Source organism: Bos grunniens, chromosome 2, assembly GCF_055505025.1.
Source record: "Bos grunniens cultivar Pamir isolate PY7600 chromosome 2, Bosgru_T2T1.0, whole genome shotgun sequence".
Lineage (NCBI taxonomy): Eukaryota > Metazoa > Chordata > Mammalia > Artiodactyla > Bovidae > Bos > Bos grunniens.
Window position 1 is genome coordinate 131,044,523 of NC_141166.1, and position 13,782 is coordinate 131,058,304.

Here is a 13,782-nt window from a genome sequence, read left to right on the forward strand (position 1 = left end):
AGTTGCATGTTTTACTTCATTTTATTATTTAAATTTGCTGTAAGCGGCACAGCTAGTGGGACATTTTAAATAGAAAAAAAAGCAGGGGGTCGGGGGGGAGCCGGTTGGTACATCACCTGGGCTGCTAGCTCGTGTGTGGTCTCAAGAGTCTTGCAGGACACTGAGATGTCTGCCGGGGTGGTGCTTGGTACTTTAGGAAGTTGCTCCCAGACTGATAGGATAAACCCACTTTCACTTCTTCCTTCTCCCAAAGGGTGAAGGAAAGAGCACTACTTTAATAGTGTTGCCAAGCTCATGTGCTCATTTGAAGGTCATTTCATGAACTTGGCTTTTCCTTCTAACATTGTGCTCGTGTATCCACCTGCCTATTGGTCTAGAGTTTGGTAAATATAGTGTAGACTCTCTCTTTCACCGAAAAGTCAGTTTTTTGCCTAATGGATTTGAGACTATAAGTATGTTGATCTTGAAAGATAAGTTTCAAGTTTTAGATGAAGCTTCCACCTGAGGTTGTGACTGTGATCTCTACTAGCCACTCAGCCATGCTCACAGGTTGACTCACACTCTCTGAACTGCTTTCTGTTTCACATTCTTGTACTTTCCCAGCTGACAGCTCAGCGGGTGGGTGCCTGTTCCACCAGCTGCTGCAACCAGCCAGGTTCAGAAATGTCAGATATCCTCCAAGAGCTGCTCCGAGTCTCTGAGAAAGCTGCCAACATTGCCCGGGCGTGCAGGCAGCAGGAAACCCTCTTCCAGCTGCTGATAGAAGAAAAGAAAGAGGGAGAAAAGAACAAGAAGTTTGCAGTTGATTTCAAGACCCTGGCTGATGTACTGGTACAGGAAGTTATCAAAGAGAATATGGAGAACAAGGTAAGGAATGTCACAGCCAAGGTAATTGCAAATTATTTGCCCCTGTGGTCCGCACCCCCCCCCCCCCCCCGTAAAACAGCTCGCCTCCTCCTCCCCACAACCCGCCCCCCAGCACCATGGATTCTAATAAACAAATAGGTTTTCCCCCCTTATTTTGACTGCAGTATTACTAAAATGTGTGTTACAGGAAAAACTTAAATGTTGAAAAATAATCCTCCTAATTCTATCACTAGAGAAAACCACAACTGTTTTGCTAAATATTAGAATGTTTTCCTTCTATGTGTGCATGGCAGGTTTAACTTAACTCTAAAGAAATGAGAACATACTGTTTTATAACTTTTTTTTTAACTTGATAATATTAAGTCCCACCTTTTGACATAGTCATTTACCTAATGGTTGCCTCAGTGATCGCCTCATAGGGTTCTAGAGACTTAGAGTCTCTCTTTATTTTAGTAGGAAAACGTTGTTTGTAACTAACAATGATTGTAATTCTAGGTATTTTAAGCTGACTAGGGTAAATAAACTATATTCATAAGCAGTTATAGCAAACAATAACATTAGCAGGCACTTGTAAATGCTTACTATGAGCCAAGTACTTATCTAAGGGCTTTAAATATATTAGTTTAACAAATAACAATTTTATGAGGTAAGAACTATTTCAATGTAATGGAAGAGAAAAGGGAGACACAGAGGTTAAATAACTTGCCTAGGGTTGCACAGCAAATGAGTGGAAGAGCTGGTTTTTGAACATGGGCTGACCAACTCCAGAGTCTATGCTGTTTGTGATACTATATTACCTATTATGTAATAATCGAATTACTTTTCTTTTAGATTTGGGAGGATAGAATTTTATGTCAGAAAGCCCTACAAAATATTGGAATTGTTTCTATGAAATTCTCAAAATGTTAGGGATTGTTTAGAATAATTTAAGTGAGTCCTTGACCACAGGTAGGAAGAGAGAATAAATGACCCCTTGAAATTTCTACAAACTGTTCTTTTTCATGCCCTATACAATCTGGATCCAGTGGAAGGAAATTTATTTTTGTTACTGATCAAGAGAGCTGGGTAGAAGGGGTGGTTGAGCAACTGGATTAGAAGTGTAAGTTTTGTGGGCTAATATTTGCCTCAGAGCATTATAACAAGTTCAGGCAGTTGTTCATTCACGAAGTATCTGCCAGGATTTATGAACACATAAATGACACTCACTTTTGGTTTGTATAAAGTGTCACGACTCTTACTTACGTACTACAGCCTCAGAAAGGGTCTCTAGGCAAACTGGGGGGCTGGAGCTTCAGCCTTTGATGACTTCATCGAGAGGTTCAGTGCCAGTATGTGGTGACTTTCATTGTTCTTCAAAAGAGTTAAAAATAACAAGTAGTTGTGGGCACTGTTACATCCATTGGCCATCTGTGAATAACTGAGCTCAAACATTTGAAGCATTTCCTTGCTTTCATTGCCTGAGAATTGTACTCTTACCATAATTCAGCACATATTTTGAGAGAAATTATCTTTACTACAGAGAAAATCAGAAGCAAAATGTGTCCAAAAGCTTCCTGGTCATACAAAGATGAGAGAAGCTTCCTATTTAGCTTGTTTCTTTTTGTTTGTTTCTTCATTCCATCAAAATATTGATGCATAAGTTGTTGGCAAGTAAAATATTTCCCCTTTTTTGCTACATGGCCTTCCTAGCCTGATGGTTAAGGATACCTTAACATGTGCAGAAAACAAAATTAAATGTTATCCTCTGTTCCTTTCTATCCGGGTTCAAGTAATCATCTTAGGTACTTGTCAGTAACATTAACTTGTGCAAGTTACTTGGGTACTTTGTAGGAGCAGCAGTTAAAACATCTCCTTTGTAAGCATTCTAGCTCATGGCCCTTAACTAGAAGGATGAAGTTCTAGAAGTACTTCTGCAGACTCAACAGACATAAAGAAACCAGACTTCTACCATGATTTGGACTTTCTAAAGGGGCAAAGGAGCAGGGAAGTACAGAAAACTACTGATATTAGAAAAGTGCGGAACCAATCTGACTTCACTTATTATACTTGGATTGATTTCTGGAATTGTAAACTCTCAAATTTCTGACCTATTGTGCTATTTAGTTTGAAATATAAAGTGGAAATCTGTTCAGAATTGAGCATGAATGTGGGATTTTTTTTGTTGCTGTTTTGCATTCTTGTCATATTCTGAATCATTCAGTTTCCAGGCTTGGGGAAAAAAATTTTTGGAGAAGAATCCAATGAATTTACTAATGATTTGGGTAAGTACAAGAATCTTAATATAATTTTATAACTTAATTATCATATGGTATTTTTATTTTCAACTTACATCATGAAATGAATGTTTGGAGGCCTTTCATGTAGATAACACATTTGAATGTTAAACTTCATTCAGCACTTCAGGATAACCTGCCACGTAAGACAGAGATGCGGCATCTTAGAATTATTTAGCAAGTTCACATGTATTCTAGCTGTAACTCTGTAGCATTGAACAATGATTTAACCTTTGGGAAAGTTGCACGGCCCTTTGAGAATCTGATGGAAGTTATAGATGCCCCGCAAAGGATGCAGATCTACACAGATGTGCAGACGATCTCACGTCCAAGTAGACCCATTTGTGGACCTCCTGGAGAGCCCACGGGCTTCCCCGGTGGGTCAGCAGTAAAGAATGCACCTGCATTTCAGGAGACCCAGGTTCCATCCCTGGATCAGGAAGATCCCCTGCAGAAGGGAACGGCAACCCACTCCAGTATTCTTGTCTGGAGAATCCCATGAACAGAGAAGCCTGGTGGGCCACAGTCCATGGGATCACACAGAGTCGGGTAGGACTGAGTGACTGACACTTTGGGTAGTCCACAGACCTAGGCTGAGCATGTGCAGAAGCCCCTGTCCCTGAATGATCTCTGCTTCTCTGGTCTCAGAACCTCTGTAAAGGGAGCGGGACAACCTAAAAGGTTCCTTTTAGCACCAAGTTTTAACTCTAATTGGTTTCCTGTGAGCCAAATTCTCCTTTGATGGACCCCCGTGTTCCCTTGTGGTAGAGAGAAAAATACAACATCTCTGACCCTTTTTTAGAGAAGCAAGCGGTTTTTAGTTTGCCTGGGTTTTGTTTGTTTTATGGTAGAACATTAAAATAGTGAACTTTAAACAGATCATGTGACAAATAGTTAAACATCTAGAGGCATATTTACAAAGGAAACTAATTTCTGGATTAACTCTGGAAAAAATTTGTCATTTCATGGGATGCGTATTAAGATAGTTCTGTGACACTCAGTAAGAAGAAAGAGAAATGTCAGTTAAGGTTAAAAAAAATCACCTGTGACTTACCCGCATAAGAAATCCTACACTGAAAAACCTATATTTGGCTACAGCATAAACAGTTATTGTAATATTTATCTAGAATGATAGAGGCAAAAATGCATTCCACATACATTTTCCTGAGAACTGAAGGAAAGGATGGTTTTAGTTTATTAGAGGGCAGAGACCTATGGTAGAGGAGGAGCTGGTGGATGAGGTGAGATAAGATCATGGAAGTTCAAAGGAAGGAGTTTCCTTAAGTATGATGAGAATTCAGCGGCAAACTTTAAGCCGTGGAGTAAGGTGATACGATTTGCTCCTTTGAGTGAACCCATGACTTTTCCCGAGCCTAGAGTAGCTGCTCAACAAGTGGTGGTGATTAACATTATTCCCCAACTTTAACAATCTCATGTAATTTGAATTAAACTTAATTGACTGATTCTTGCTGTTTCAGAATCGTCACTGTCATAGATTCACAGTGTGCTTCCCAAACTCGAACAGTCACAGGAGTCACCGGGGGATCCTGTCAGACCTCAGCAGGTCTGGGATGGGGACTAAAGTTCTGAATGTCTAACAGGCGCTCCAGTGATGGCGCCGCTGCTGGTTCTTGGGATGGCTAGGATAGCTAGGAGTGTTTGTCGAGATACCTCAGGAGCCCCAAAGTGCCATGTTTTCTTAATTTTTAGAAATTTATATTCTGCATTGCTGTCGCTTTTTGTTGGTAAAAGTCCTAGGAGAGCCTCTCTTCTCATTTGTGCTTGGGGGGTTGGAAACCAGATGAAGCAGGGGTCTAAGAAGTATCTTTAAAGTGATGGCGAACACATGGACTTGGTAACGTGGGGTTCCAATTGCAGAAGCAGCTTTGCTTACATCCTGATTCCCAGTGGTTTCACAGAGGAGAGCTATTCTACATATGTGATTTAGAGTCCTACAGCTTTACCACATTTAAAGACGAATGTATGTCATCTTATATTTACGGAGCATAGACAGTTTTTAGTTAAAAGCAGCATCATAGAGGGAGGTAGAAGCCTTTCTGTGTACTTATTAAAAACTCTTTTCTTTTCAATCAACATATTCAAACGTGAACAGGGTGACCTCCAGGATATTAAAAGCCACAAGGTAAAAGACACAGAATATTGTTTATCAAAGACTCAGGGTTCAGGATTCTTAACATGAGCTGCCTTAAACTGGATACAAAAACTGTGCATGTGCCCATGTGGGAACTTTTTTTGGAGAGAAGGCCCTTTGGTGCCTGGATTTCATTTCTCACTGTGAGGTGGTTGAGTGACTACTGAATCAGCTTTGACTTTATGAAGCCCACTGGGGAGATTCTGGCGGTTAGCCAGATTAGGAGACACTAGACTGGATATCTTTGTGTGTGTGTGTGTATGTGTGTGTTGGTCGCTCAGTTGTGTCTAATTCTTTGTGACCCCATGGACTGTAGCCCACCAGGGTCCTCTGTCCATGGGATTCTCCAGTTTAGAATAGTGGAGTTGGGCTATATTTAAAATGGATAACCAACAGAAACCTATTGTATAGCACAGGGAACTCTGCTCAATATTCTGTGCCAGCCTGGATGGGAAGAGAGTTTCAGGGAGGATGGATACATGTGTATGTATGGCTGAGTCCCCTCACTGTTCACCTGGAACTATCACAGCATTGTTAATTGGCTGGACCCCAATACAAAATGTTTTGGTGTTAAGGAAAAAGGAAAAATGAACAGTGGAATGGGCTGGATGTGTTATCCTCACCTAATCTGAGGTGCTTCTCCCAATCCCCTGTTCTTTCTCCTCTGAAACTTGAGATGTGATGGTCTTCAGTTTGTCTTGACTCTAGGGGAAAAGATTATCATGAGACTGGGTCCAACAGAGGAAGAAACAGTAGCTCTTCTCAGCAAAGTCCTTAATGGTAACAAACTGGCATCTGAGGCCTTAGCCAAGGTTGTGCACCAGGACGTTTTCTTCAGTGACCCAGCTCTGGATTCAGTAGAGATCAACATTCCACAGGACATCTTGGGAATCTGGGTGGATCCTATAGGTAAGCAGGGGAGAGTGTTTGCTTTTGTCTCTTTGCTCTCCTTAGTAATCCTTTTTTTGTGAGGGGGTAGTGTTGGAAAAATGAAAATTGAGGATATGGTTTAACTCTCCTAGAAGTTTTTAAATTTTTGAAGTTTTAAAGTGATAAATGACTCTCACTGCTGTAACCTGGGTTCAATCCCTGGTTGGGGAACTGAGACCCCACAAGCTACACACTGGGGCCTAAATAAATAAATGAAGAGTTGAGGTGTGTATTATATACATATACACATATTTATAACACACGTGTGTGTATACACACACACACATATAAAGGCACATATACAAAACTGAATTAACTCATTTTTGAAAGACCTCAGGGGCCAGACTGCTAAATATGAGAGAAGAATGAAATGATGGCAGCTATAACTAATTGAACACACATGCATCTTGAGAACATTCAGCTCCGGCAGATTATTACCATCTGGAAGTACAGTGCAGATCTTCAGATTTAAAAATAATAAAAACGCAAATCCAGGTTTTTAAATGAGCTCTCACAATTTAACTCCTGGCTCCTAACTCACTTAAGTAAGTAAACAAGCAGAACCGCTGTACAGGTCAGGCAAAACACAACTGAATGTGACTCCTAGCAGTCGGTTGGTGAGTCCTGTGTATACCTCGCCATTATTTTTTTGGTCATGATTATGGTAGAACCATAATCTATAGTTCATTGTTTTAAAACTATAGGCCTATCTCAATGATGCCGTTAATATAATGCCCTCGGTCTAAGTCCCACTTTTCCCCCAGCTTCCTGGCATAGTGTACCCAACACAACTGGGACCAATCATTAAGCTGAGTAGGCAGACTCCCCTCACCTTCTCCCCTACACCTTCTCCCCTACGTGATAGACATGCCTTTAATCACAGCAGTAGAGCATTCAGTCAGTGGATTGTTATGTAGACTATGAATGTTTTCCAGGATCTTTTATCGCCTAAAGGTAAATCGGCCTCAGTTATGGTTTTTGAGGAACTGAAACCTTGTTTTGTTTTTGTCCTGAATTGATTCTGTTAGCTAGCTCTCTGGATCTTGTGCCTGGCACATCCTTAACTGGGTATTAATTCACTAGATGCTGGCAGTCAGCTGCTGGCAGGTACATCTTTTAAGCAGAAACCTCACTCCTTAGCTTCTTTTTCCCAGGTTCTTTGCGACCCCATGGACGGTAGCCTACCAGGCTCCTTAGTCCATGGGATTTTCCAGGCAAGAGTACTGGAATGGGTTGCCATTTCCTTCTCCAGGGGATCTTCCCGACCCAGGGATTGAACCCGGGTCTCCCGCATTGTAGGCAGACGCTTTACTGTCTGAGCTTCTTCCTCTTGTGACACCATTGTCTCTTTCCTCCTAATTTGAGGGACAAAACAAACAAGTAAAAAGGCAATTCCATCCCTGATGGAATTCAAATGAAATGGAATTCAGATTCCTGGAAGGAGACTTTCCCGCCCACCTTGGTTGGACCTGTCCTCTGATTAGTAAGAGCTCAAAGGAACCCCCATACCTTTTAAATGATTTTGACATGGTGATGAATATTTGAGTGCTTCTTACCATTTGCAAGGTGTTATGCCCTGGAGAAGCGAATGGCTCCCCACTCTAGTATTCCCACCTGGAGAACTCCATGGACAGAGGAGCCTGGTGGCTCCAGTCCTATGGGGTCACAAAGAGTTGTTCATGACTGAGCAATTAACAACACAAAAAGGAAGGAAGACATGCTAGCTGCCATAGGAATTGTAGACATGTCCCCTTTGTCCAAGAATTTATGTATGGTTGGGAAAATGAAACACAAGCAGCTTAAAAGTGAAGTACAAAAGGTCAAATAATAATTCCATATAAGTGGCACCCAGAGGTAAAACGTGATTGGTTATTATCTTAGTCCATTTGGGCTGCTATAACAAGATACCATGGACTAGGTAGCTTTTAAACAAGATAAATTTATATCTCACAGTTTCAGAGGCTGAGAAGTCCAGTATCAAAGTGCCAGCATGATTAGGTGAGAGTCTTCTTCCTGATTCATAATTGGCGTCTTTTCACTGTGTACTCGGACAGTAAAGAATCTGCCTGCAATACAGGAGACCCGGGTTTGATCCCTGGATCAGGAAAATCCCCCGAGAAGGGGATGGCAACCCTCTCCAGTAATCTTGGCTGCAGAATCCCATGGACAGAGGAGCCTGGCCGGCTACATTCCATGGGGTTGCAAAAGAGTCAGACACGACTGAGCGACTAACACTCACAGTGTACTCATAAAGTGGAAGAGACTAAGAATATCATTAATCCCATTCATGAGATTCCACCCCGAGGACTGAAGTACCTCCCAAAGGCCCTACTTACTAATACCATCAACTTCTGAGGGTTAGAATTTTGGGGGACACAAACATTTAGACCATAGCTGTTACCAAATTAGAAATGATCTAGGACAGGTTTTACAGGTGTCTTCATCATTATCTTCTAAATAATCATTACCTGAATCCTAACAGATTTGCTTCATTTTTCAGATTCAACTTACCAGTATATAAAAGGTTCTGCTGACATTACACCCAACCAAGGAATCTTCCCCAGTGGACTTCAGTGCGTCACTGTTTTGATTGGTGTCTATGACATACAGACAGGGGTGCCTCTCATGGGAGTCATCAACCAACCTTTTGTATCACAAGACCTACACACCCGCAGGTAAAAATTGAATATTTTCGGCATATTATGGTTTTCAGAATTTACAACCTCAGCTTTGTTTATTGTCAGGATTATCTCTCCATGTGACATTCCCATGACTCGATACATTGGGCATTCCTACTAAAAATCTCCATGTTTGAATGAATGGTCCTTTAATTTTCAATCCTAGGTTTCACAACAAAATGTGAAAATGATCTAACGAAAAGATAAGTAGGTATGGCCAGGATTAGAACCTCTCCCTATAAAAACAAACAAAAAAACTGTCAGTATCACTTTCTTATCTGCTTCCACCTTCCTCACACTCCCGTGGACTGTTCGCAGAGCATAGAGGGTGGCCAAGCCTTTGGTTACCCTGATCCGCGGCCTACGGATCCGAGTATGACAGGGTTGACTCCAGAGCATGGCAGGGTTCAAGTAGAAGCAGCTTTTCTCCTGTGGTTTCAGCTTTTTACTGAAATAAATGACATTTTTTTCCACTCATGTAGAACTATATATTTTTTAATTAAATTTTGACTTGCTTCAAGTAACTAAGAATTGTTTGTTCTTTAATAGTCTTAAACTATACCTCTGCAGTGTTGATATTTTTCCTCTTCCCTGCCTTCTTCCAAACTGAAAGTGTTTGTTATCTTTAAAGGGTCGTCAAGAAGTTAAAAATAAGTGGGACTGGATGTTGACATAATCATGACCTAGAAATGGTTGACAAAGTAGTTGGCACAAATCCTGGGTTTGATAGCAGATTCTACCACTGATTTACATTCTTAAACACTTACATTCTCTAAGCCTCAGTCTCCTTCTCTGGAAAGAAACTATCCAGCGTATAGAGTAAGTTAAACATTGAGAAATGTTAGATGGTATTTTTGTTGTTGCCCACCCCCCCCCCCACCAAAAAAAAGAGTCCATCTTTCTTGATGTTAAAGCCAAAGTGGAGCTAGTGAATTGGAAGATGAAAAGGCGTTACCGGTTGAAAAAAATTCAGCATTGTGAAAGATTTGCGGATTGAAAATCTTATTTATCTGTTCATCTTTATCCCCATTAGACTTTAAATGCAAAAAGAGGCAGTGAAACTTCGCTGTGTTCCCAGAGGCTAGAAATCCCACAAATATTTTAGCACTGTCCTAGATGAACGTGATAATGCAAAAAAAAAAAAAAAAAACTGAACGCATTCCTAACTGGCAACAACACAGGCAGCAACATGCACAGGGAGTAACTTTTAGAAATGAATTAGCCATTTGATTACTATCTCTAGGCTTAAGGGCCTTGAGACTCACTATGTTATATATTTTCCACATCAAGTTGGGAAGCCACAGGAGCAATGAAAAACCAATGTGATAACTTGCCGCCACAAACTGAACGTTCTCTTCCGTAGGTGGAAAGGACAGTGCTACTGGGGCCTTTCTTACCTGGGGACCAATATCCATTCCCTTCTGCCTCCCGTCTCTACAAGAAGCAACAGTGAAACGCAGAGCCAAGGGACCCAAAACCCCAGCTCCGAAGGCTCCTGCCCGTTCTCAGTGGTCATTAGTACCAGTGAAAAGGAGACCATCAAGGGCGCGTTGTCGCGTGTGTGTGGAGAGCGCATCTTCCGGGCAGCTGGGGCTGGTTACAAGAGCCTCTGTGTGATCCTCGGCCTCGCTGACATTTACATCTTCTCAGAAGATACCACGTTCAAGTGGGACTCCTGTGCTGCCCACGCCATCCTCAGGGCCATGGGTGGGGGGATGGTGGACTTAAAAGAATGCCTGGAAAGAAATCCTGACACGGGCCTTGACTTGCCACAGCTGGTGTATCACGTGGGAAACGAAGGCACTGCCGGAGTAGATCAGTGGGCCAACAAGGGAGGACTCATCGCATACAGATCAGAGAAGCAGCTGGAGACGTTCTTGAGCCGCCTCCTCCAGCACCTTGCCCCTGTGGCTACACACATGTAGATGAGCTCCATCCTCATGGGCTCCACAGCCCAACTGTGGACCTAATTTCCACATCTCTTGTCTTTTGAAGACAGCTTTGTCCTATTGACAGTCAACATTCACCTTCCTCTTTGGGGGAGCATTTTTCCATTATGTGTTCATAATGCTAATAAATGAATGATATTCATGCAGCAGTTAAATGTGTGAGATTCTTTATAGAGGATTTTGTGCAATTATTGCTGCTTGAAATGCTTCAATAAAATATTGAAGACAGGAAAAATTCCTGCTCAATTAATAAAGCTCTTTAGAACATGAGTTTAGAGATGATAAGTTAAGGTCACTGAAATATTAGGGAGAGCAAAGGGGGTTGTGTGTTTCCTGTCTGGAACAAAAATCTTCAGCTTTAGCCTTTGGCAGAACATTTAGAACTGTGAATCTAAAGCATAATTTGGCCGTGTTCATGCGCTTTCAGTGACGCTGTTTCTTACAAGAATTAGAGCCCGGAACCCTGATGGCACCATCCTACTCATGAACTCTCACACTCACACACATCCACACTCAGACACACATTCTGAAACTCTCTCTCAAATCTATATTCTTATTCTCTCATTCTAATTCTCTGATTCTGCCACTAATTATGTCTCTAGTTCTCTCTAATACTCTCACTTAACATACTCTTCTGTCAGTAAGACAGGAGAGGATAAAGACATTTCTGTAGTTTTTGCATAGTATTTATTACACTTCAAAAACCAGAGGTAGAGTTAAATACATACAGTCGTTGGTCTGCTAGAATCCCATGTTGAATGTCCTCTGAGGTGGGTGAGACCTCTTTTTCCTATCTCTTTAGCAGCCCTGGTGAGGAGAGATTTCCACCATCTGGAGATACCAAACTCTCAGCTATCTCCTTTCTGCCCTACGCCCTCTTGAGGCCAAAAGATTTTCTGCAGCATCCTCTGTTTATCTGCAATTACAAAGGAATCACAGTATGTCAAACTTTTAGTTTATTTTTTTTAATTTATTTATTTTAATTGGAGGCTATTTAAAGGTATCTCATTGCACACAGAAGATTCAACGACTTATTTAGTGAAAAAGTTACATAGCTTTTAAAAGTCTGTACATGCTTTGTGATTGATGGTGGGTCCTCGAGCTGTATATTCTAATTTTAAAGGTTGATTTTTAAGTCAAAGTGAGTTCATTCTTCACAAAACACATTAGAAACCAAACCCCAGAAACTGGTTGTGCTGCCTGATAGTCATCAGAATGGAAAAATAGAATATAGTTCAAGAAAAAGCATGTTGTGCACATAAACATTTTTAGAATATGTAAATTATCAATAACAACGCAGTGAAAACAGTCATCTTCAATGTGATCTATTTATTTATGTGATCTATCAATGTGCCATTTTATTGGGGGGGAAACTGGATAGAACGGAGAATCCAATACATTCTGTAAACATCTATTGCACACATCCGTCCATTGTCAATCTTTGCCAGAAAGCTAAGGCCCTTCCTTAAGCATGTGTGTGCCGGTCTTGCATTAACCACACGTATGGGAGTGTGATCTGTAGCTCTGATTTCTTTCTTTTTGGCTGCACAGTGTGACTTACTGGATCTTAGTTCCCCCACCAGGAACTGAACCTGACCTGGCAGTGGAAGTACCTATTCCTAATCACTGGTTCCACCAGGGAATTCTCAGGCTCTGATTTCTTTAGAGGAAGAAGTTAAAAAATATTTGCCATATAGTCTGACAACATAATCATTCTGGATTTTAATTTTTTCCCCTCTATCTTTACAATTGTCTCATACTCAGTAAGTTTTTAAGACTCATTTCTATCAATACTTTAAAAGCCTTAAATTCTTTGTTTTCAAATTCATTTTACATTATACTTGATCTATTATTAAAGATGCCATTGAAATATGATTTTTGAATGAAGTCAATCAGTCTAAGCAAACACACAACTCAGTTGATGGAGTGGGAATTAGGGGTTGGGTGCTCCAAAGAGTAGCCTGTTGGTCGCCAAGATCGAGCGTCTTGTGCATCAGCCAGGGTTTTTTTGCAGGAGGCTGGCAGACAGATGAATCTGCCAGGTTGCTTAAATAGAGGATGATAAAAAGAGAGCCCCCTGCACATCAGTTAGAGCAGTCCCTGGGAAGCCAGGTCAGTGTTGGTTCCTCTCTTGCTCCTACAGCCCACATCCAATCACTCAGGAGATTGATCCTCTTGGCTCAACCTTCCAAATATACCTGTTACTCTCTACACTAGCCACATGCTTCCACTTAACCATCACGCCAGTCTCAATTCAACTGCTCCTGAGGACTGGCAGCCATGTTGAGTAGGGTTCTAATGGTTATTTCCTTTTAATGCACTTTATGTATTGCTAATTTTTTGCTGTGGCCTCTTAAGCCCCTAGTTATAGGCTCTCTGAATGAGATTTTGACATGCCAAGGGGTACATATTGTATAAAGGGCTTTCTGCTGTGTTATAATGATGGGAGTATGAAAAAGCAGATCTTTGAGTCTGAGTGTAAAGTCCTATAAGATAGCCCTTCTGTCTAGAAGAAGTGCAGCCAGGATAAGTTTGCAGTAGCATTAGGTTTAACTGTGAGTGGCAAAATGCCAAAATAATAATGGCTTAAATAAGATCAAAAGTATTTGGTGAGCAGTCCAGAGCTGAAAGGAGGCTCCACCCCAAAGTCCTCAGGGAGTCACACTCCTTCCATCTCACTGCTCTCCCAACCCCAGACCATGACCCTCCTTCTCAGGTCTAAGACAACAGAATCTGCATTTTAGGCAGCAAGACAGAGGAGAAGACAAAGAAGGGAAGGGCAGTTTTTCACGTCACTGACCAGAACCTAGCCACATGACTGCACGTAGGAAGTCTCCATTTGGAGCAACCATGGGCTCAACTGAAAACCAGGCTTTTTATCACCCCGGGAGTTAGGAGCCGGGCATTAGAGGACATCTAGCAATCTCCATCAC

The 13,782-nt window shown here is 41.4% G+C and overlaps 1 protein-coding gene across 6 annotated transcripts in view; it reads left to right on the top strand.

Annotated features, from left to right (window-relative positions):
* INPP1 (inositol polyphosphate-1-phosphatase) overlaps positions 1 to 10,998 on the top strand; it is a 36,028-nt gene extending 25,030 nt beyond the window's left edge. For 4 of the 6 annotated variants that reach the window (XM_086362128.1, XM_086362122.1, XM_086362108.1 and 1 more), the window contains exons 2-6: positions 604 to 867; positions 3,068 to 3,128; positions 6,001 to 6,201; positions 8,723 to 8,897; positions 10,264 to 10,998. In XM_086362128.1, the coding sequence (XP_086218254.1) occupies positions 664 to 867; positions 3,068 to 3,128; positions 6,001 to 6,201; positions 8,723 to 8,897; positions 10,264 to 10,825 (1,203 nt within the window). In that variant the 5' untranslated portion in view covers positions 604 to 663 and the 3' untranslated portion in view covers positions 10,826 to 10,998. Of the gene's footprint in view, positions 1 to 603; positions 868 to 3,067; positions 3,129 to 5,984; positions 6,202 to 8,722; positions 8,898 to 10,263 lie in introns of all 6 variants that reach the window. The other 2 variants (XM_086362148.1, XM_086362137.1) reach the window with 1 other exon arrangement.
* Positions 10,999 to 13,782: the final 2,784 nt, after the last annotated feature.